Below are 23,880 nucleotides of genomic sequence, written 5' to 3' on the forward strand. Positions count from 1 at the left end.
AATCTTCATATTTTTCCCTTTTATCTACATGATAAGGTCCTATCCAGAAAGAGTCTGACAGGTCAGGATGACCATAATAATGCACCTGCAGAGATCTGAGGGGCAGGCATGCAGGATGGTCTCTTGTGAGGCACACTGGGGGTGCCTCAACTAGTCCAGGCCAATTGAAAGGCACAAACAAATTGTTGGCCTGATTGTTGTCCTTAGCTTGTCTCTCAAAATGGTAAATGCCAGGAATATCAGTTAGTTTTTGTATATAAGATGACTTCTGGTAAAGCGTGTCCCATGCTGACATACTCTACCCAAGATGGTTGTTCCCCAAAGACCATCTCTTTACTCCAGTAGCTTCACTTAAATTCTGGAATAGAAGCAGAAGAGTCAGTATCTTATGGAGATGTTGTCAAGTCTCCTTGTGAGGCTTCCTGCATCCTCTCCTTGTCCTTCTCTTTATGGTCAATTTCTTGAACTCAGCGGGGAGGGAGCCGTACTCTGTCTTTACCTGTGGGGACACAAACAGAACCTCGGCCTTGCAGGACCACTGGGTGGTCCTTGCCTCTTGCCAAGTTTGATTATCATCTTTCCACATGCCAAGTTTTTGTTCTGGGGCAAGGAGCACAGGAGTGGTGCCTGAATTTCATTCATAAGAAAATGCAGAGAAAAATTTTTCAGCTCTGGATATATTATTGGAAGTAAAGATCAAATTATTTATAGTATATACAGCTATTGCCAATCATCGATGTGGGATGCTGTCTCCCCCTTTTTGTTTTAAAAGAAATGTTTTTAAGATCTGATACCTGTGAGGTGAATAGCCCAAGTGTGGCAAAAAAGAAAAAATTGTTTGGAAGTATAAGCAGGTCCATTATCTGTTTTAAATGTTCTGGGGGGACCAGCCATCTCAAAAGTAATAACATGAGAAGTTCTTTCTCCCATCAAGCAGGAAGCCCATAAAAATCCTGAATAAGTATCCACAGTGACATGGATATATTTAAGTGGCCCAAAGGACGGTTCATGGGTCACATCCATTTGTACTATTTAAGCCTCTGGGATTCACAGCAATATGCATTGGGGGGGGGGTTTGGAACACAATTAGGACACTTTTTATTTAGAGTAAAGGTTCCTGAAATAACCAAAAAACTAGTCAAACAGCTGTTAATTCATTTTGTTGGGTAGAAGAATAAGGAGTGGTAAAAATGACAGGTGAACTACCTTCCTTGTATACTCCTGTCTTGTAATTAGCATTTGCATCAACACAAACATTAGGTCCTGATACCGGACAATCTCTTAGAATATTAGGAAAAAAAATAGGATGTTGTGACGAAAAAGAAAATAAGCCTTGTGGAGTGTAGGTGGTAATAGCAATGGGGTATGCTAACAGTAAAGACTAAATATTTCTGTAGTATATCTTTAGCAATGGGTACCTGGACTTCATGAGGATACTATCCTAAACCTGAGACCACATGTTCTATGCCTTTCCATATTAATTGAGCCATAAGACAGTCATAACTCTGTAAAGCCTTTCCCATTTTGCTTTTTAGATGTAACCATTCAATGACTCTTTGTTTCTCAGTTAAGGCACCTGTTGGTAACATTAAAGTTGCAAAAATAGTCACTTCCACGGCTAATTGAGGCTGATAATGGTTATCTTCTACTATCTCTAAAGCAAGAGAGGCCTCAGGTGTCAAAGTTCCAGGGGAATTCAAGTCAGAGCTCCCTTCCAGTATTTTGAATAAAGGTTGTAATTCAGTTGTAGTAAGAAATAAATATTGCCTGACACAATTGATATCACCTAACAATTTCTGATAATCATTAAAGCAGTCCTTTCTTAATTGTATTTTTGAGGCATAACAGATGTTGCCTATAACTGAGCCCCTAGATAGAGTACGGGACTTGTTTTGTGAATCTTTTCTTGAGTAATAGCTAAATGGTATTTTTGCAAGGTAATTTCTAATTGACTATAGCACTTGCTTATTTGAGATTCATCTTCAGCCATGATAAGAATATCATCCATATAATGGACGATGTACAGAGCAGGAAAGTGTAGTCTTACAGAATGAAGGGCTGAAGCTACATCTTGTTGGCTGAATGATCTTATCATTCTGGACCTGGAATGTTTGCACTAAAATTCACAGCTTCAAACAAGCTACTTGGTCAGACCAGGCCTGGCAAAGTTTGTTTGTTTGAGTGTCTTAAAACCTCTGAATCTACAATTAAAATACACTTATCTTAAGTTCTATCACACAGAGGTTGTTAACTCTTTGAGATCCCTATTGCAGTTCATAAGTATTAGTGTGGAACTTCTTTCTCCTTCCTGTGTGCAAGGAAGGGGTTAATAGCTTCTGAGCAATTTATTGGAAGGCTCCTTGGCTCAATTTAGATTTATTACTTAACAGCCTTGTCCCATCCTTCTTTAACAAGTGAGCTTACTATAATGTTGAATTTATCAAACCTCTTTCATAATAATTTACTCTCAGTGGATTTTAGTTTAAACTCCACAACTCTCAAATAACTTTGATTAAGTCCTTTAGCAATGTTTCAGTGTTTAACCAAACTGAAGTACAAAGCATTTATGTGCACTCCTCAAAACCTGTCTAAAGTAGAATAAAACCTACAGTTTAGTTTTCGTTTAGCCTAAAATATTGCTATATTCCTGATTAAATTCCATCAACATTATTACAATTATATCTAATTCATACTAGAATTTAAGAATATCAGTTAGTATCTCTATTCATTACTCTTATTGCAGTGGAGCACTTCATAAAACGAATCCAGACACCTCCAAATTCAATTATAAACTTATATAGATAGGTTAGAAGATATAAAATTATTTCCCTTCACATAAAGATTCTTATTTGACAGTCAAACATAGTTTGATCACAAACATAGTTATGTGAGGTCAGAGATCCTTAGGTTTGTCCTCAGAGGCTGGTTACTTTCACAGTTACTTAATCACATCCCTAGTTAGCTATATGTTACCTGGCATTCCAGCCGGACCTCTCTGATATTCCTGAAGATCCTTTTGTTACCTGACCTTCCTAATTCTTATCCTTCAGCTAATTAGAGTCTTTTTTTTGCAGCCTGCAAAAACTGTTTGACCTCCTGAGGGGGAGGGGGCTGGATCTGTTTCCTAAAATAAACTTAGGAAGGGATAAATCTCCTTTATCTACTTCAATTAATTATTTTCTCTTATTGGGACTACTTCATTATTTCTTCTGGCTTCCCCTCTTTACCATTATTGTAAGTAGAGGAAAGGCACTATATGGAATTGTATTCAATCTTCATGACAAGCCCTCTTGATTTCAGGGCTGGTTAAATTTGCCTTGTTAAGGACATACAGTTTGTATATCATATACCCTTAACCTATTTAGGTGGAAAACTTAATTCTCTTCATAATACAAATGCATACATATTCTGTATTCACTCAGTATCACTAATTTCCAGCATTTGGTATCTGAATACATACATGTTCATCTCTAGATTACAAATTCCTTCCTATGCATTTTTCACATTTAAAAACAATTCATATAACCTTGATCAAAAACATCATTTAGAAATTCTCTCTTGCAAAATACCAAATTCTTAATACTGGTATTATAAAATTCCATGAACAGATTAATTACTTAAACTTCTTGTGTGTCATATGATTTCTTGTTACTATTCCTGACAGCACATGCATTAAAATAAATCTGATTTGAAAAAATCCCAAATTTAATTTCTAGAATAAGTTCTTCTCAACAACATGATGACTTTTTACATATATAAAGTAGCCAGTGCAATTTTTTGTCCTTATAGAATAAAATATTCCCTCTCTGTGTCAGTCTGGCTATCAGCCACATTTAGACAATTCTCAAATTCACTGAAACCATTATGTATAGCAATATTTAATAAAACAAACTTCTAACCAGGAGTTTTGTTGTGCTCAATAAAATCTGATTAATATTTCACATTTAACTGACAAATAGTTGCACGAAATTAAATTTAGATCATATCAAAATCATTAACAATACTCCCAAATTGCTTACATCAAACCATAGGATTAATCTTAAGTGAAAAATAGCCTCTAATTGTGGAGTAAAAATCTCCCTTTTTCTGCTCTGAATTTTTCTCTTTTTCTCTCCTTTGGGGGCCCATCCAAAGGAAGAAAGAGGAAAAAATCATTGAACAGGTATTTGCTTTTGTCCTCTGCTGAGGATTTTTGAAAGACAAGTTCAATCTTGCAACTATCCCATTTTATATTCTTTCTTTTTGTGAGTGTCCAATTCAAGAATACATAGAGATGAGACTTTGACAAAGACAACAAAAAACAAAAACACACAACATTGTGACAAGCATGCTTTGCAAGGAAAAAATCAGTCTTTTAGGATCCATTCTAAAGAAAAAATATAATTTCCCTCTCACCCTTAGAGTATCTCGTATGCTCACCACCAAGGGGATCTCCGTAGCTTTGAAACTGCATGACCAGCACACAGCGTCGGGGGTTCTCCAAAGAGAACCGAAGGAAGGGTTCCAAGAAAAGAAAAGAATGGGGGGAAGGGGTCCCTAATAGGGGACAGTTTAAACTAAAAAGCGAAAGAGAGAAAGAAAAAGTTAGGGAACAGAGGAGGCCCACAAATACTGCACTCTCTCTGTTCGATTCTTCTGCCCATCCGAGCTGCAGTCTCGGGGCAAAAGCTGTTAACTCTTCGTCATCCTTTGACCAGCAAAGGAATCGGGGTTACGAATGAAAGTCCCTGTCCGGGCAGCCATTTGTAAGACTCTATGGCTTACAAGACTCATCCACAGGGTCGGCCAGTCCTGTGACATCCTGTTTGGGGTAACGAAAAATGAAGAGTAACAAAAGAAGAGATGGACACTATATGAAAAGAGAGAAATAGTGCCAATTTTATTTGCTTCACACAGAACTTTTATAGGCAAAGACTACTTAGACAAAAAACCTACAGGAATGTACAACTCTACATTCCAGAAACGCTAATCTTGGTCAAGGGATAGTCAGGTGTTCGAAGGTCAGCCTACATTCTTCCGTTAATGCAAATACAAACAAAGGGGAAGGGGACAGACAGGGGATAGGCGCCCACCTAATCGAAATTAGCCCTTCATAAATTTTATCCCGCAGCCTTCTTGTTTACTGTTTCATCCTTGGTCCCAAGATGGGCGAAGGTCAATCCTCATCTTTGTCTGAAGCAAAGATAAGTAAGTCCACAACTTTATCTTAGGCAAATACAAATAAAGAAAAGAGGAGGTATTCCTCGACTACAGGTTCCTTCACTCAGTCCTTGCTAGCAGGACTTCTCTTCACTCACAGTCTCCTCCTAACACATTGGGGTCCATATATCTTCAGAATGGATTGTGATGGATGTGAGATCCATACTGGTGCCAGAATAAGCAGCCATAGGAGACATTCAGCACAAACACTGAGAGTGGCTCAACTTAAAGAATCCAGCAGCATCTCTTAGAATTATAGAGTTCTCGTATCTTGGTGTTGGACTTGAAATGGTCCTCAGAGGTCATCTGAACCAGCCCACACCGAGTAGAAATCCCTTACTGACAACTAGGCATGTAGCTTACATTTGAATGTTTCTGATAATGGAGAACTTACCTATTAAAGCAGACCAGTCTATTCTAGCACCACTTTAATCTACAAAGTGTTTACTTAGTTTGAATTAAAATCTTCCCCACTATAATTTCTATCCGTTGGTCCTTTGGGGCCACACTTAATGAGAGTAATGCACCCCTTTCTTATCTCAGTCTTTCAGAATTATGAAGGCAAGACAATAATCCAGTTAATTGTCCAGATGGGGTCAGACCATAAATAGACAGTAACAAGATCACATCCCCTCTCCTGGACAGCTAAATTATCTGATTGAGTCTCTTGGCAGCCAAGTTTTTTTAGTACTGGGCCTTGACCCATGCCCCTACTCTGAAAGCCTTGGCCAACCTGCCAACCTAGACACTCTGCAATCTGGTCATCCTAGTCACTGCAACAGGGGAATTACTAAAATATATTCCAATCTAGTCCTAAACTATTCCTTTGAGAGTAGAGACATCCTGGATTCAAGGGAGGGAAAAACCAGGGAATTGCACCTGCAGGAGCCCTTCTTACCTCACCCTCTTTCCCCCACAATATACATGTTCTCTAACCAGGAGACACATCTAACTTTTGGGTCAAATTCTCCAGAAGCCTGGAAATGAAGTCCATGAGGACTCAATGGATCTTCATGGTCTTAGAATGGGAGCCAGGTTCTCATGGGAATTAAAGAAAACCTGGCCTCTAGGTGGAGTAATAAACTAAGTGATAAAGAAAAGGTTTGAGAGGGCTTACAAAGGCTAGGAACACTCCTACAGGTTGAACTTTACTGCAAATGAGCTGGAGTTCCCTGATGAAAACTCCAATGCGCCATCTTGTGGCTGAGCTAATGCTGACAACCTATACCATATACCAGCCTAGCCTGGCCTGGCCTGCATAAAGAAGGACTCCACTCTTCTGGTACTTCTCCTATAAATGGATGCCCAAACCCCAGAGGAAGATACCCCAGAAAACCACAGCTAGAAGGGACCTCCGAGGCCCTAACCCAATTTCAAACCCTAAGGAGAAAATCCCTCAAGAAATTCCTTAACTTCATTTTTGGTCTCTCTGATGGCAAACATCTAGGGGCAGGGATCTCTCTTCATTATTCTCCATAAACCAGTTCTAAGTTTGAGGAAGTTTAAGTTTAAGGAAGTTCTTTTTTTTTTTTAATCTCTTCCCTTCCATTTTAGAATCAATACTCTGTGTTGGTTCCAAGACAGAAGAGCAGTAAGGGTTAGGCAATGAGGGTTAGTTAAGTGACTTGTCCAGGATCACAGAACTAGCAAATGTCTGAGTTCAAATTTGAACCCAGGACCTTCCAATCTTTAGACACCTCAATCCACTGAGTGACCCAGCTGTCCCCAGCTTTAGGAAGTTCTGCCCTTATATTAAACCTCAATTTATAGCTCTGCATCTTCTAGTTCTTCTATTTGGGATCAAGGAGAACAAGTCTACTCTTTTCCATGATAGCCCTTTAGATACTAAAAGATAGTTATAGTATTTTTTATTCTTTTCTTCTCCAGTTTAAACATCACCCCCTTTCCATTCCCATCCACAAACACCCAGAATTCCTTCACTAAATCCTCCGGGGTCATTGGTTTCCCAGCCAAACTCCTCTCAACCTGCTCTAGCTTATCAGTATCTCTCTTGTATGTGGTGCCCAGAAGTAGTGGCCATGCTCTACATGGGATCTGACCAGGGAGGACACAGAGCAGTAGACCCATAACCTTCTATATTCTGGATACTATACTTCAGTTAAGGCATCTCTGGGCCCAAGAGGCTTTTCAGTTCTGTCAGTGATTTAGGATTGTTTTTACAGGTGTGGCCACCACTGCCAGAGGTGTCCTGAAATGTGTTCTCTAAACCAGTCACAGACAGACTCCTCCTTTCCCTGGTGCTTTTTTCCCCCTAGGCATAGGGAAGAGAAGTTGTATTAACATGATTGACAGATTAGAGCTTTTTCTACTACACTGGGCTTCTTGTTGACGAGATGATTAAGGGCTGCTATTAACCATATTCCGCCTGGACATTGTGATATTCTATGGTCATGTTAACAAATACCCATTATAATGGTTACCCTGTTTCAGTGAGCACCAGAGTACTGGGAACATTCATCAGAAAGCAACTAGTAACCAGTAACTGAGGATATAATACTTTCTTACTTACAGTCTATATTATCTTTGCTTGCTCCATTTAATGAATCAAAGCCAGAAAAGTTTTCATTCTCTTCAGCAGCCACGGCTAGTTCTCTTTTTTTAATTTTTTAATTTTTAAAAATATTTTCCCATGTTTCCATGATACATTTTCTTTCCCTTCTCTCTTCCCTCTCCACTCCCAGAGTCGACAAGCAATTCCACTGGGTTGTACAAATGTTATCATTTGATACCTATTTCCATATTATTCATTTTTGCAACAGAGCAATCTTTTGAAACCAAAACCCCAAATAATATACCCATATAAATAAGTGATAAGTCATATGTCTTTCTTTGTTTCTGTTCCCACAGTTCTTTCTCTGGATGTGGATAGCTTCTTTCTCATAAGTCCCTCAGAATTGTCCTGGGTCATTGCATTGCTGCTAGTAGAGAAGTCTATTACATTGGATCATTCCACAATATTTCACTTTCTGCCATTGCTAGTTCTAGTGAAATATAGGGATGAGCATAGAGAATAAGAACTAGACCCCATGCTTCACAGGTATTTCTGTATGGGGGGGGGGAGGCAAAAAGGAAGTAAATAATCATTTCTATAGTGTCTACTATGTGCCAGGCACTGTACTGAGTGCTTTTGACAAATATTATTTCATTTGATCCTCCCAACAACTCCATGAGATAGATGTTATTATTATACCCCTTTCACAATTAAGATTTGAAATTGAAACAGAGGTTAGATGACTTGTCCAAAGTCACAATTTATTAGTGTATTAGTAGTCATAATTATATTAGTCACAACTAATAAGCATCTGAAGCTGGACTTGAATTCAGGTCTTCCTGACTCCAGGACCAGTGTTGTATCTATTGTACCCCTAAATGAAGGGGTCTTTCCCCTATTCCATCATGCACAGTGACCTCTAAGCTAGCAACAGCAACAACCTAACATTTGTGAAGCACCTACTTAATTTGTACAGCTCTGTTTCCTGAAGATGGGAGACATACAGTTCTTGCCTTTATGGGGTTTATATTCTAAGAAGAGAGATGAGAAACACACAGATAAATTATAATGCATAATATTACATGACAAATACATCAAAGAGATACAAAACAAAGTACTCTAAAGAAGAAGAGCATTAGTAACTAGGAAGATCATAGAAAAGACTGAAAACTGCCTTTCTTTTTGCTAGGCAAACCCAAATTGGGAGATCTGGATCTGTTTAGCATTCTGCCTGACCAGGTCAAGAATTGCAATTCCCCAGGGTCACTGACAAAGGACTTCAACACTTGTCCATTCAGATGTGAATATGATGTTTGTTAAATAGAGTAAAACTGACTTGTGCCAGTCATCAACCAGCCTTTTGGTGGAAAAGCCCCTTTGCTTTCCTGAAGTCTGATACAAACTGAGAAACAGAAAAAAGCCCTCATCCACCTTCATCCTGAGTGTTGTACACCTCCCATCCCTTTTTCCCTTTAGTATTTAATACCTTGTAATCACATCACCTAAAGAGAGGCCTGCCCAAGGCCCTGCTCAAAGAAAGAAGCTTCTTCCAAATTGATCTCTGGAGTACGAGGACATCACAGCCCTCTATAGATGCACTTAGAGTGCCCTCTTGTGTCTCTCTGCTCTCATTTCATTAGATATTTTTGAAGGAGCTTCTCTATCTGGACTTCAAAGGACCCCAGGCCCACCATAACGTAGTAGTAGACAATCTTTGCCAGTGGCTGAGTCTGACAAAACTGAAAAAACACAATCCACATCCGGCATTCTGGTCAGGACCCCAGTCAGCACCCTGGTCAGCACCCTGGTGTTTTAAGCTGGTCCTCATTGACCCATAGTCAAATTCTAGTTTGGTGGTGATTACCAGAATTTCGTGGGAAATGTCAAAACACAGGATCATCCCCAAGCCACAATGAAGCATCAGACAAGGAACTTAACACAGTGTTGGGAAACAGGGGTAGAATAAAGAATGTTTGGATCAGTCTCAGACAGTGAGACCTGGACTTTGATGGAAGCTTATATGACCATAAAATTTTAGTTGACCCCTCAGATCAGCCACATGAGCAAGAATGCTCCTGATACTAGAGGGTCTTCTGGGTTCAAGGGAAGGGAGGAAAGTCGGTGGGACTTCTGCTTACTTTGAACCTATCTTAGATCCAAATCATGGAAGAAAGTTGTTTCTGGCTTTGGGAGTCAGCAGGATGTCTTATATGGGTCATTTCCCTTTTGGAGAACTAAGAAGGGTTTTTTGGAAATTGGGTGAAGGTAAGAAATCAGTTCAGTCAAAGCTATCCATGTCTTTGGACTCTGTTCCTACACTGGTATAGTTTGAAATCCTCGGGGAAGGCTATTGACACTACTCCACTTGGGGCCACAGTCTGCTCAATGGGGGTGCTTTTAAATGGGTCACCCCCTGACTGTATTTCCTATCTCATGGCTCAGAACTAGCCAGGCATCTATAAATAAATAGACATTAGCAGCAGGATATTAACTGTGTACAGCTTGTTATAATTATTCTTTCCCTCCTCAGAATTAATCTTTCTCTGTGGGTGAAAATTTGGGCCTGAGGTGGTATTGGCAAACCATTATTAATTCTCCATGACATGTTTTAGGATAAAATTCTATGCCCTGAAAAGAAGATATCATCTGGACACAAAAGCTCAGCCATACTAATTAAAATCATTCATTCACCTAATGAGGTACAGTGGAAAGATTGGTGATTTGGAATTAGATGACCTGGATTCCAGAGCCAGCTCTCACCCAACTTGCTATGTTGCTTTATAAATGTCAAAGCATCCTCTCCCTGAGCCTAAGTTTCCTCTATACGATTCAAGAGTTGGATGTTTGATTGGTAATCTGTGATTCCATAATCTCCAAACCTTTCTTGAGCTCCTCTTATATCCAGGATCCAGTGGAAGGAGTCATGGGGAGACAGAGATGAGTAAATTCAGCTCAATGCACGCTAAGGGCTTACTATGTTCAGAGCACTATGTTAAGCACTGGGGATGAAATGGCAACAATGAGGCAATCCTTGTCCTCAAGGAGTTTCCAACTTTTGTGGATTCAGACTCATCATTCAGGTTTGCTTCAAAGAAGAATAATTTGAAATAAAGCTAGAAGGAATGTTGGAACTAAGTTATAGTTCCTTATAGGCTTTAAGGGCCAAGCTAAAGAGTAGATAATTTTTCATGATGGCAATAGGGAGCCAGCCATTGGAATGGTTCATGGTCAGGGGAGTGTATGCTTAGTCTTCTGCTTCAGGAAGACTATTTGGGCAGCTGGTTGAAGGACAAATTGAGAAGAGGAAACTGGATATGTGAGTTCATCTAAGTGGCTATTAAAATAGTTTAGGCAAGAGAAGACAAAGGTCTGAACTAGGAGTTTTAGCATTATGGGATGAATTTGAGATGTAGAGGTCAAATCAATAAAACGTAGTAACTGATTGATGCGGTGGATTAGAGAGAGAGCGGGGAATGAAAGATGTCACTTAGAATTTGTTAGGAAAAGGTGTCCTCACCACCCATGAATAAGACATTGGCATAAATATCCATGATATAAGACAATATATAAGAGCCACAAAAGTTCAGAGGAAAGGGGAGCCAGGGAATATTTTAGGAAGGAGGTAGCTCCTGAGCTGACCATTGAAGTATTGATGGAGTTTAAATTGGCAACTCCTAAATCTCATAGTTTTAAATTCAGCCATAAGCATAGTGCCCCTTCCAGGTTCTCTCTCCCTCCATTCCTTCTTCATTCCCTATGCCTTACTTCCCATTATCCTACCCTAGTTTATTCTCATAGATGCAAGGAGAGGGCTAAAGTCCCACATGATTAGCTATAGTGAACTGTTCAGCCCAAAGGAGTTTGTGCAAGCCCTATCAGTAAGTAGGTTATATAGTAAATAACCTGCCATTTTATCCTCCAGCCAAAGAAAGATGCCACCTCTACTGCCAGTCACAAGAAACTGGAGAAGTGGTATCCATGAAGCGAATGGTGCATGATGGGACTCATTGCTCCTACAAGGATCCCTACAGCCTTTGCGTACGTGGAGACTGTTTGGTAAGTGTTAGAGGAAGATGACATTTGAATTCTTAAAAATGAAGCAAGTATGAGGACATTCAAGTGTTCTTTAAATTTGCATTTTTCCAGTTGTTTGTGATTAGAGCATCTTTTCATTTGCCTGTTGATAGCCTGGATGCCTTCCTTTGAGAACTGCCTATTCACATCCCTAAATTTACCATTTGTGGTATTCTTACACATTTAAATAAGTTCATGTTAATAGAAACTAGACTTTTATGAGAAAATTTGCTGTGAAGCTTTTCCCCCCAGCTATTTCCCTTTAATAATAGCCATGTTGGTTTTGTTTAAAACTTTCCAATTTTATATAATTAAAATTGTTCATCTTCTGTGGTCCTGTTTAACCCTTCTATGTTCATGAACTCTTTCCCTATCCAAATTTTTTAAAGGAAAGCTCTTCCTTGTTCTTTTAATTTATGATATGATAATAGATCACAAATCTTTATTTTCCCAAGAGGTAGCATAATGTAGTGAATATCTAGTGAATCTCAAATCCAAGAAGAACTGAGGTCAACTCTTGCCTTTGATATATACTGCCTCTTTGACTCCAGGGAATTCACTTAACCTTTAGTATTCTAGGCAATTCTCTAAGGATTCAAGTTATAGAGAAGGTTCCAACCTACACTGGTAAAGGGAATCTCTTCTCCTGGGAGTACCCTATACCACTGAAAATCATAGTCCCAAAGACTGTCTGCCCTTTGATCCAACCATATGACATGTACAAGAATATTCATAGCTGCACTCTTTGTGGTGGCCAAAAATTGGAAAATGAGGGGATGCCCTTCAATTGGGGAATGGCTGAACAGATTGTGGTATATGTTGGTGATGGAATACTATTGTGCTAAAAGGAATAATTAAGTGGAGGAATTCCATGGAGACTGGAACAACCTCCAGGAAGTGATGCAGAGCGAGAGAGGCAGAACCAGGAAAACACTGTACACAGAGACTGATAAGATACACTGTGGTACAATCGAACATAATGAAAATCATAGTCCAGCCCCTATCCCCTATCTCAATTTTCCTGTATACTGATTTACTTCAAAAAAAGATCTCATCTTGGAGAGTTGGCCCATAGCCCAAAAGTGATCTAAATTCAAACTAATAAGATATATGAAAATTATTTAGAAACTAAAACACTCCACACAAATACGTGTATTATTATCATTACTGCTACTGCTGGATCATGACAAGTTGGGCTTAGAGTCAAAAAGATTGGTTCCAAATCCTTCCTCTGACAATTTACAAGGTATCTGACCGAACGAGTCTCTGAACTTCTCTATCAGACAACTCCCTGGGATATATTTAGTAAGTAATAGCTAGGTGAATGCCTGCCCCGATAGAAAGAAGTTTCACTCCAAGGATTCCTCACACTGACAAAATGATAAATCAGTCAACCATCTAGCCTGTATTAAGTACCTGCTGTTCATCAGGCACTTTGCTAGGCACTGGGAGATATAAAGACAAACATGAATTAGTTCTACCTTTATCACCCAGTGCCTGGCCAAGTGTCTGACAAAAAGCAGGTAATGATAATATAACTCCAGAATATGTGACCCTCAACTCTACAGGTGTAAATTGAACTGGGGAAAATCCTATGACTAAGACCATTTGACCATCTTCCCCAGATCTAGAGAGGAAAGAAAAATTCAAAGTTGGAAGAAGTCTGAAAGCTGATCTCTTCCTAGTCTGGAAGCAGGAAAAAGTATGAACAGTGGGAGAGGGTGAAGCATCTAGATGACTTCTTAGTAGTCAGAGAATTTGAATGCTTAACTCTCTGTACCTCAATTTCATCAGTGAAATAGTCAAACTCAATAATTTCTAAGGTCCACTCCAGCTCTATATCTATTTTCTGGGACAGCTTAGGTGGTTCAGTGGATGGAAAGCCAGGTCTAACAAAAGGTCCTGAGTTCAAATGTGGCCTCAGATACTTCCTAGCTGTGTAATCCTGGGCAAATCACTTGACCCCCATTGCCTAGCCCTTACCACTCTTCTGCCTTGGAACCAATACACAGTATTGATTCTAAGATGGAAGGTAAGAGTTTTAAAATCAATCAATTAATCTATGATCCCATTCATCCATATGTATACCTTTGTTCAGAGATGAAGTTGAAAACAACACCCAGAAACAAATAATCTGACTCAGAGTTTGTTTATGAGTAGTAAGATCAAAGATTTAAGTCTGTAAGAAGCCTTAGAGGTCATTGAGTCTAACCCTCATATTATAAATGAAGTAACCAAGGCACAAAGAGATGAAGTGAATTGCCTAGGCTCACAGAGTTAGTGCTTAAAGTGGGATTTGAAGCCAGATATTCCTGCCTCCAAACCAATGGATTATCTACTATGTTGTTCCATGAGAATCTTTGTGCTCATCCCTGTAGAAATGACCCCTACCTTTGGTTTTTCTTTAATGGCAGAGTTGATTGATGTCATGGAGGAAAAAGCTTGTGCCTTCAGTAGAGGAGGGAACCATATTGATGCTCCAAGAACAGTGCCTCTGGTCTGGTAGTGAGAGCCCAGGCCTAGGGCAACCCAGATCTGAATGCCATGTAATATTACCCCCCTTTTATAGAGGAGGGTAAATGTTATCATTGCAGCTCTGTAGACAGAGTGTTCTTGTCAATAGAGTCAGACCGGATAAATTATTCATTTTGTAAAAATGAATTCACTTCAGTGCTTTCTGAAATAAAAGGCTCCCCAAGGAAACCCAAAATAGGATTTGATTTGCAAACTTTTGATTTTTCTTGCGGTATTTCAGGGACAGAATTCTCATTTGGGTTGTCAGGAGACTCCAAGGATTTTCACTATGCTCCAGAGACTTCTGAAATCCCTGATATGTATGTGCCTGCCAGCATGATGGGGAGCTGGTAGCTTTGGCAGCAGCAATAACACATCTGGATCTTTTAGGGGAGTGAAGGGGAGGTCATCATTAACCTGAGTATTCTTTTTTCCTCACAGAAAGTTGGCTGTGACCGGGTGATTGGCTCTACCAAACAGGAAGACAAATGCGGTGTGTGTGGAGGAGATAACTCTCACTGCAAAGTAATCAAAGGGACATTCTCAAGATTACCTAAGAAACAAGGTCAGTTATGTACCACCTGCCTGACCCTTAGTACTTCAATCACTCACTACCTGGTGGTTTCATATGTCTGCGTGTGAGAGTGGATCATCTTAACCTTTTTCCTCTTCCTTAACCCCAACATCCAGTCACCAGGTCCTGCCTATTTTGTCTTTCTCTATAGTTTCTTTCTTTACTGTTCCTTTAGGTAAATTCTATTACAACAGCATTCCAACCTCTCTCTTTGTCTCCAGTCTCTCCCCATTTCTAGTAAATCTTGTACATACTACCACATGATGTTCCTAAGGAATAGGCATGCTGCCTCTCCTGCTCAGAGTCTTTGATGATTCTGTGTTAACCATGGGATACGTTTAAGGCAGCAGTTCTGGTCTTGAGCACCCCTGGGACCTTGTCAGGGTATCTATGAGATCAAAAGGATTTTCCCAATACTAAGATATTATCTGCCTATTAAAAGACTCTTCCCTTTTCCAACTGTATATCTTCTTGAGGCCAGATTTTTCTTCCTGTACTTCAACCAAAGCAAGATATCACAATAGATTGAATGCAGAAGCAGACATGAGAATCCCACCATCATCAGAGAGAATCATAGAGCCTCTAAACATTAATGATATTTTTAAAATATGTAAAACAATCCCACTCTTCTCACTAAATATTTAATTGGGAAAATGTATTTTTCATTAAGAAGTTTGTTAGGGGTTAGCTGGGTGGCTCAGTGGATAGAGAGCCAGGCCCAGAGAAGGGAGGTCCTAGGTTCAAATCTGACCTCAGACACTTCTCAGTTGTGTGACCCTGGGCAAGTCACTTAACCTCCATTGCCTAGCCCTTACCACTCTTCTGCCTTGGGACTAATACACAGTATTGATTCTAAGACAAAAGGTATGGGTTTAAAAACAAGTTTGTTATTGGGGGGACAGTTAAGTATCTCCATGAATTGAAAGCCAGGAATAGAGGTCCAAATCTGACCTCAGACACTTCTTATATGTGTGACTCTGGGACAGTCACTTAACACTTACTACTCTTCTGCCTTTGGAGCCAGTATACAGTATTGATTCTAAGATGGAAGTTAAGGTTTTAAAAAAATTTTAATATGTTATTTATATTAGCATATAATGGGTTGGTGCTTTTTAAAAAACAAATTAATGAATAAAATTTCAAAATTTTATCTCTTTTAATTTCTAATGCAGTAAATATTGATAGATACAATCTATGTAAACAAAAGCTGTTTGTGTCTTTAGTAATTTTTAAGAACATAAAGGAGCCCTCAAAAAATTTTTAGAGTGTAAAGGAGTCCTGATGGTCTCCTTACTGGTCCAAAGTATTGGGATAAGGTGTTTGTTCGAATTCATCTTTTTGGTTCACACCTGCCCCAAGCTACCAAGAGGACCAAAGAGACCAAGCACTCCATGATCAGGTAGTGTGAAGGTAGTGGCTTGGAGGAGGCATAGAGGATAGAGAGTCAGCCTTGGAATTGTGAAGACCCAGGAGGCTTTGTTTCCCCAGCCTCCTAATGAACCTTCAAAGGGAAAAAGCTGTTTCTAAATAGTGCCTGATATCTGCAGTAACTAGCAAGCTGCTTTACTCCTAGTAGGACAGGAGGGAAGATCGCTTCAAAGACCAATGCTCTTTTGACTAATCATGGCTATAAGTTAATGTCTGAGTTTCCCACATAGCTTGTGGTCTAGGGTTGAGAGGCATAAGACCTAGGGTAAGTGACTCCATTTCTCTGACTCATTTACTACAACTGACAAAAAGAAAAAGCAGACACACACACATGCACATGCATGCCCACACATAAACATGTATGCTTGCACAGATTTTGCTCCATAGCTGGTTATTGCTCTGCTTGTGAAACTCCAACTCTGAAGAGGTATGAACATATTTAACAACATATTTGTTCCTGTTTATTCATATCTCATCACAAGTCCCTGGAATGGATTGGGCCATAACTCAGCCATCATAAACTTATGTTTTTCCCCCTTTCAATATCCAAATGAAGGTTACGTCAAGATGTTTGAAATCCCAGCTGGGGCAAGACACCTGCTCATCCAAGAGACGGATTCTACCCCTCACAACGTGGGTGAGTGTTACTCATGACTTTGGACATCAGAGGCTCTTTGCAGGACTGGTTTGGCATTGGTGCAAGTCCTAAAACTGGGCTCTGGACTTGAGATGGAGGGTCTTGTCTTTGTGAATACTCCTTAGGGGTTATGGAATATGTTTTTGAAGCCTTCCTTGTGAGAGTAGGAGAACTGAGAGAGCCATTAAGTAGATAATATACAAATAGAGGTGTTATACTCCAAAACCCATTAAAGAGTTAGGGCTTTTGGAATGACTTAAAATGAGCCAAGATTGTAAAATGGATTAGTGAGTCCAGGCCAGTGATTCTGAGGATACTGAGATACTATGTGAGCCAGTCCCCAAAAGACTGGAGGATATTTTGAGATGAGACACATTCTGGGACCATCAGGGAGCCAGATGCTTTGGTGTAGGGTTTCCAAGAAGATGATGTCTCTGGCAAGTGGTCATCTAGCATCCCTTTAAATTCTTCTTAGTAAGGGGGAATTTGCTACTTATCAAGGTATTACACTCTTCTTCAGGATAGCTCTAAGCAGCATGTTAGAGTGAAAAGAGAATTGGATTTGGGAGCAGATGACCTGAGTTTAGATCTTATGTAGGACACGACTATTTATATGATCTTGGATAAGCCACTTCATTTCCTCTAGGCTTAATTTATTCATCTACAAAATGAAGAGGTTGGACCAGATGATGTTTAAGATTCATTCCAGACCTCAGTCCTATGATTCTGCATTTAACTTATCTCATATATGTATAACAGTTTACAATTTAGAAAACACTTCCACATTCCTGTTATTGTTGTTCAGTCATTTAATCATGCCCAATTCTTCATGACCAAACTTGAGGTTTTCTTGGAAAAGATACTGGAGTGGTTGGCCATTTCTTTCTCCAGCTCATTTTACAGGTGAGGAAAGTCAAACAAGGTTAAGTAACTTGGCCAGGGCCACATAGCTAATAAGTATTTGAGGCCAGATTCGAACTCAGGTTTTCCTGAGTCCAGACTTGGTGCTCTACCCATTGTACATCTCAGCAGGCCAGCATTTTCACATACATCATTACATTTGGTTCTCCCAACAACCCAGCTAGATGTCCAAGACAAGATGGTATTATCCTTATTTTATAAATTTGGCAGCAGAGGCTCAAAAGAATAAACTGACTGACCTGAGATCATATGTCTAGAAAGAAGCAGAAATGCTTCCAGTCTCCTAACATTTATCATAGTGATATGTCTAGTACTGTCCACATGGCTTCCTCCTCGGTTATCCAAGACGGGTAGGCTGTCTTCACTGTCTCTGAAGATGGCCTGGGTATATATAGGCAATAGGCTGAAAGGTGTCCATCCACTTTAAGATCCTGCCTGAGGAGAGGCAGCATTGGGTGGTGGGGTGGGAAGAGGGAACTCAGCATCAGGATTTCTGGTCACAGCTGCATTTCTTGCCTGATGTATGACCTCAGCCAAGACTTACACTTTCTTTGGCCCCAGTTTCCTTAGTATGTAAATTCTGGTTATGTTTGTTAAAGTGTTCTCCATGAGATTAGATAGGAGAAGGAGCAAGAGAGGGACTTAAGCTAAAGGGAGGGAAAGAGAAGGAATTGTGAAGTCATTTGGCAGACTGTGGGAGGGTTTACAAATTGTGAAAAAGACCAGATTGAATTTGGGTAGATTGAGAGTTGGGAGGACTCGAGGAGAAAATGAAAGAGAAAAGGAAAAAAAAAGGAATTTAAACTTGAAGAAGGAGGGGGCAGCTGGATGGCTCTGTGCATTGAGAGCCAGGCCTAGAAAATAAATAAACTTGAAGGAAAATTCAAATAGAAGCACTTAAAAAGGAAAAGAAGGACTTAATGGAGAAAAGACACTAGCTTAAAAAGTCGAGTACAACCTCCAGGAAGTGATGCAGAGCGAAAGGAGCAGAACCAGGAGAACATTGTACACAGAGACTGATACACTGTGGTACAATCGAAGGTCCATTAGTGCCAATGCAATGTCCCTGAGCAATCTGCAGGGATCTAGGAGAAAAACACTATCCACAAGCAGAGGACAAACTGTGGGAGTAAAAACACCGAGGAAAAGCAACTACTTGGAGGGGATATGACTGAGAAGAGACTCTAATTGAACACTCTAGTGCAAATACCAACAACACGGAAATGGGTTTGAGTCAAGAACACATGTGATACCCAGTGGAATCATACACCAGCTATGGGAGAGGTGGTTGGGGGAGGGGGGGAAGGAAAAGAAAAGGATTTTTGTTTCCAATGAATAATATTTGGAAATGACCAAATAAAATAATGTTAAAAAAAAATAAGCCGAGTAGATGGGGCAGCTGGGTGGCTCAATGAGCACCAGACCTGGAAATGAGAGCTCCTGGGTTCAAATCTGATCTCAGACACTTCCTAGCTGTGTGACCCTGGGCAAGTCACTTAACCCCCATTTCCTAGCCCTTACCCCTCTTCTACCTTGAAACCAACATGTAGTTTCAATTCTAAAATAGAAGGTAATAGTTGTTTTTTGTTTGCTTGTTTGTTTTTAAGTAGAATAGAAAGAAGAGAATTTGAGGAGGAAAAGGACCAAAGGAGAAAGAGGAGAGGTATCAGTAAGATGGTTTAAAGATTACAGTAAGAGGGGGCAGCTGGGTGGCTCAGTAGATTGAGAGCCAGGCCTAGAGATGGGAAGTGCTAGGTTCAAATCTAGCCTCAGGCACTTCCTAGCTATGTGACCCTGGGCAAGTCATTTAACCCCATTGCCTAGTGTAAGAGAGGAAACTTAGACTCAAGCTGCCAGAGGAACAAAATAAGCAGGGGAAGGGCAAGAGGAACAGAGAATTCCAGAGAAAGAACAGAGAAGAGCTAAGAAGATCCAAGCAGTTGACTTCATTTCTCTTTGGAAAGCCCTTCAGGAAAGCCCCTCTGAAAGCACCTCTGAGCCCTGGTCATCCTTATGGGAATCCAGATCCCCTGAATTGAGTGGAAGACAATAGAAGTGGATAAGACTTTGGATACAAAGCTATACACCTCAAGAAGATGTCCTCTCCATCCCTCCAAAGCTGTTCTTGACCTTCAAATCAGAACTAGGACAGTTAGAAAGTCAGGACAGCTCTCACAATTGACCCCAGAGGGTCAGGCAGGCAAAGCCTGACCCTGTAGGATTTGGGGTGAAGGGGTTCAATTGTTAGGTTTTAGGAACTTCCTATTCTCCCACTTTCCCAATATCTTATCCCTCAATCTTACTTACCCTTTGTGTGTTCCTCAAATAAATAGCTGTTCTATAAATCTAGTGCCTGTTCACAATATTCAGGGAGAGGGACCAGAAGCTTTGGAGAGGAGAACTAAATTTCCTCCCCCAAGGAATAAGAAGCTGTTTTGTCCTGGATTTACTTCAGCCCTGCCTCTGAAGAAAAGTAGTCAATAACCCTGAAGACAGCTAGAGTGGGTTTATTGAGGAAGAAGAAGGGAGAAACTATCTATCCTCTTTCCCTACCCCATCCAACCTTAGCTCCATTTCTTCTCTACCACACTCTGGTTCTGAACTCAGTGGTGGGGGAATCCATCCCTTTCCCCACTCCATTAAACTAGACCTTACCACTCTTCTGCCTTAGAACCAATATACAATATTGATTCTATGATGGAAGGTAAGGGTTTGTTTTTTTTTAATAAATAAATAAATAAAGGTTTGGCAAGAGAAGGAAGTTGGATGAGTTGGTCAAGGCACTAAAAAAGGTGAGAAGTGGAGTAATAATTTCAGAGCTGAAGGCACTTCAAGAGCACAATTCCTCATCAAACCTGCTAGCTAGCCTCTCTCCAAAAAGAACTGTCTTTCTGTTTTTCACTTAATCAGTGAAAATGAAGTATTTCTTAAATGTAAAAACAAAGATGACAAAGTAAGAGACTTAAAGAAGCAGGGAAGATTCTTGCCCTGTGTCTGTGGGGTAAAGAAAAGAAGAATGGGACACAGAGGATAAAAGAGGAAAAGGACTTGGAACTAAACAACAGACTTATGGATTTTCCTAAAAAGAAGAGATCTGGGCTCTTTGGTGAAGAAACAACTGTTTTCCCTCCAAGGAATGACTCTATGAATCTACAGATATCAGTCAGGCATTTTTGGAGCACCTACTACATTCCAGGCACTGTGATCTTTTATCAGGAAAGATCAGTAGACTTGAGTGGTAGTAGCCAACAACTTTGTGTAGAGGCTTCATGAGGTGGCTGATAAGATAGAAGTCTGAGATTTATCCAGAATTGACAGAGAGCCTCCCAAGATTTACCAAAACAGATGATTAGAAGGGCAGCTAGAGGGCTCAGTAGATTTCCTAGAGACTGGAGGTCCTGGGTTCAAATGTGGCCTCAGGCACCACAGTGTAAAACTTGGGAATGATGAGCTGCTTTTGGACAAGGATTGAGCCCACTTAACAATGACTGATAAGAATGTACTTACATGGAATCTTACAAATAGAATTCAAAGGATTTAAAATTCAAAAGGCAAGGTAAAGTAGAAAACTACCTATGAAATATAAATCTAAAAGTCACAGAAAATCTTTCCAGCATAGTAAGAAGAATAGATTCTTAAATTTACTTGAGAAAAATCTGAGGGAAAAAAACCTGCAATAAAACCTGTGGCCTCAGCTGTTTATGCAAAAATGCATGTGCTATGAATAATCAGAAAAGCAAACAAGAGATTTTAATATAAGGAGGTAAATTTAATTTTGTATTTATCCCTGAATTGATGGGATGAGGTACCAGACTATGAATTTGGAAGGATATATCTTATTCAGAAGGAGCAGGAGAGGTAAATATGGGAGAGTACATATATACTACACATTAAGAATTGTGAAGGAAAAAAAAAACATCCAGGAACCAAAGATGAGAAATATATAAGTGAAGATCAATAGAGAAAGAAACAAAAGTGGTATTATCACTGGAGTATACTACTGAACACCTGGACAGAAATATATATATATCAAAGACCTAGAACAGGAATATTATAGTGATGGAAAACTTCAATTATCCTGAAATCTACTGGAGGTCTTTCTCTCACTGTCCAAAGCTGAGCAATTATTTTTGGTAAAAGTAACATATTTTTCATAGTAATAAATCCATCCTTTAAAAGGGGAATGAACCTGTTAGAGAGAAAATTTATTCTGTATCTGATTCTCAGCAGCAACAAAAATCGAGAGTAGAAATGATGGAACCCTGAAGGTGAAGTGACTGTGCTTGATTGGGAGAGAAGAAAAGCCAAGAAGTTATAGTCTGACATGAACCCAGTCTAGATTTGAGGAAAACATATTTCAAAAATTTTAGACAAAAAATAGGTAGGATCCCATGTACTAAAATTCTACTGGAAAACCATCCTTGAAAAGGATAAAAGTTTCTCAAGGATAAAATTAGAAAGTTAAAAAAAAAACTAGAGTTAACCTTGTGGCCTCGAATGTTTAAACAAAAATGTACAAAGTATGAATAACCAGAGACATGAAGAAGAGATCCTACTACAAGAAGGTGAAGCCCCAGGAATATTTTCCTGGTTGCAATTCCCTAAAGGGGAAAGGATAACCCAAGTTTATTGCTGTAGACATGGCTCCTTTCCCAAAATGATAGTTGTATAAAACATCATCATAAAGGATTATGAGTGAGTAAAACAATTTATCCAAGCAGATAGCAAAAAAAATCAGAAAAGTTATACAATTTAGAATATACCAGAAATTAACTGAATGATTGAGCTCTTTCACTGGGAAAACCAAAGTCTCTAGGGAAGCAAGGTAGAAATAAGGGACATATTGAGGAGCCAGCTTCCTCCTATATGTTTGCCTTCCAAAGTCTGTCTCCACCAAGTTGATCCAAAAGAGAATCTAGAATTGAGTAGACTTCTCTTGAAATACGACTGAAAAAGAATGTCTCTCTTTTCCAAACCTCTCATGCCAACTCAGCTTGCAATGAAAAATCATTCTTTACATCAATTCCAAATCACCCCTAGCGCAACAGGCAAAACACTATGGACAACTTAGGTTATAAAAAGAAAGAGTATTACTGATGAGGTAGAAAAGGTGGGTTTGCCTAAAGAGGCCAGTGTTGTCACACAGAGAACTTGCTAACCAATTTAGATTTGTTTAACAGTATATGTACAAAAGATGGAAGCAAGAGGAAATAATAGAGAATGAATACTTAAAAGGAGCAATGCTTCTTAATAGTAATGTAAAGAGTGCTAAAACTCAGGACATCAAAGTAACTCAGTAGATAGTCAGGCCAGGAGATGAGAAGTCCTGGGTTCAAATTTGATCTCAGACACTTTCTACCTGTTTAACCCTGGGCAAGTCACTTAATCCTAATTGCCTAGCCCTTATCACTCTTCTACCTTGGAACTGAAACTTACAGATTCGAAGACAGAAGTTAAGGGTTTAAGAGAAAAGAGGGCTAAAACAGAATTTACTGAGTAATGAAGGAAGCTAAAATTTATAAAAGAATTTTTATACTTTTTTGGGAAAAGAGAGTTCTCAAAGAAGGGATAGGACCACTACTTCATCTGGACCAGGCAGTGATTACTAAAGATGGTGAGAAGACAGGGATGTCCAGTTTAGCTTTTGCTTCTGTTTTCTCTGCCAATGAGAACACTCATAATAAGAAAGGACAGGTCAAGCATAAACCAATATAGAATGAATATCCAAGATAAGCAGTGAGATAATAGTGAAGGGCCTCCCTAGCTACACTTTATGAGTTCAAGTTATCAGAATCAGTTGAATTATATTCTTATATAGTAAAAGGAGTGGCAAATGTGATTACTGAGCCAATCAGTGATTTTCAGGGTAGAGAGAAAGAGGTGGAAAGAATGGAGTCTGTTTATAATAAGTCAGTGAGCTTGTATTTGATTCCTGTAAAAATTCTAAATGAATTATTAATGGGAGGGTTAGTAAATATCTGAAAAGAAAGATAGGGATCACAAAGAGATTTCATGGGTTCA

At 39.5% G+C, this 23,880-nt stretch overlaps 1 protein-coding gene across 3 annotated transcripts in view; it reads left to right on the forward strand.

Moving 5' to 3' along the window:
- Positions 1 to 23,880, forward strand: part of ADAMTS2 (ADAM metallopeptidase with thrombospondin type 1 motif 2) — a 535,678-nt gene that overhangs the window by 480,193 nt on the left and 31,605 nt on the right. For all 3 annotated transcript variants that reach the window (XM_007473888.3, XM_056811480.1, XM_056811479.1), the window contains 3 exons: positions 11,634 to 11,767; positions 14,741 to 14,864; positions 16,858 to 16,938. In XM_007473888.3, the coding sequence (XP_007473950.1) occupies positions 11,634 to 11,767; positions 14,741 to 14,864; positions 16,858 to 16,938 (339 nt within the window). The remainder of the gene's footprint in view (positions 1 to 11,633; positions 11,768 to 14,740; positions 14,865 to 16,857; positions 16,939 to 23,880) is intronic.

The sequence above is a fragment of the Monodelphis domestica genome, chromosome 1, assembly GCF_027887165.1.
Source record: "Monodelphis domestica isolate mMonDom1 chromosome 1, mMonDom1.pri, whole genome shotgun sequence".
NCBI classification, from domain to species: domain Eukaryota; kingdom Metazoa; phylum Chordata; class Mammalia; order Didelphimorphia; family Didelphidae; genus Monodelphis; species Monodelphis domestica.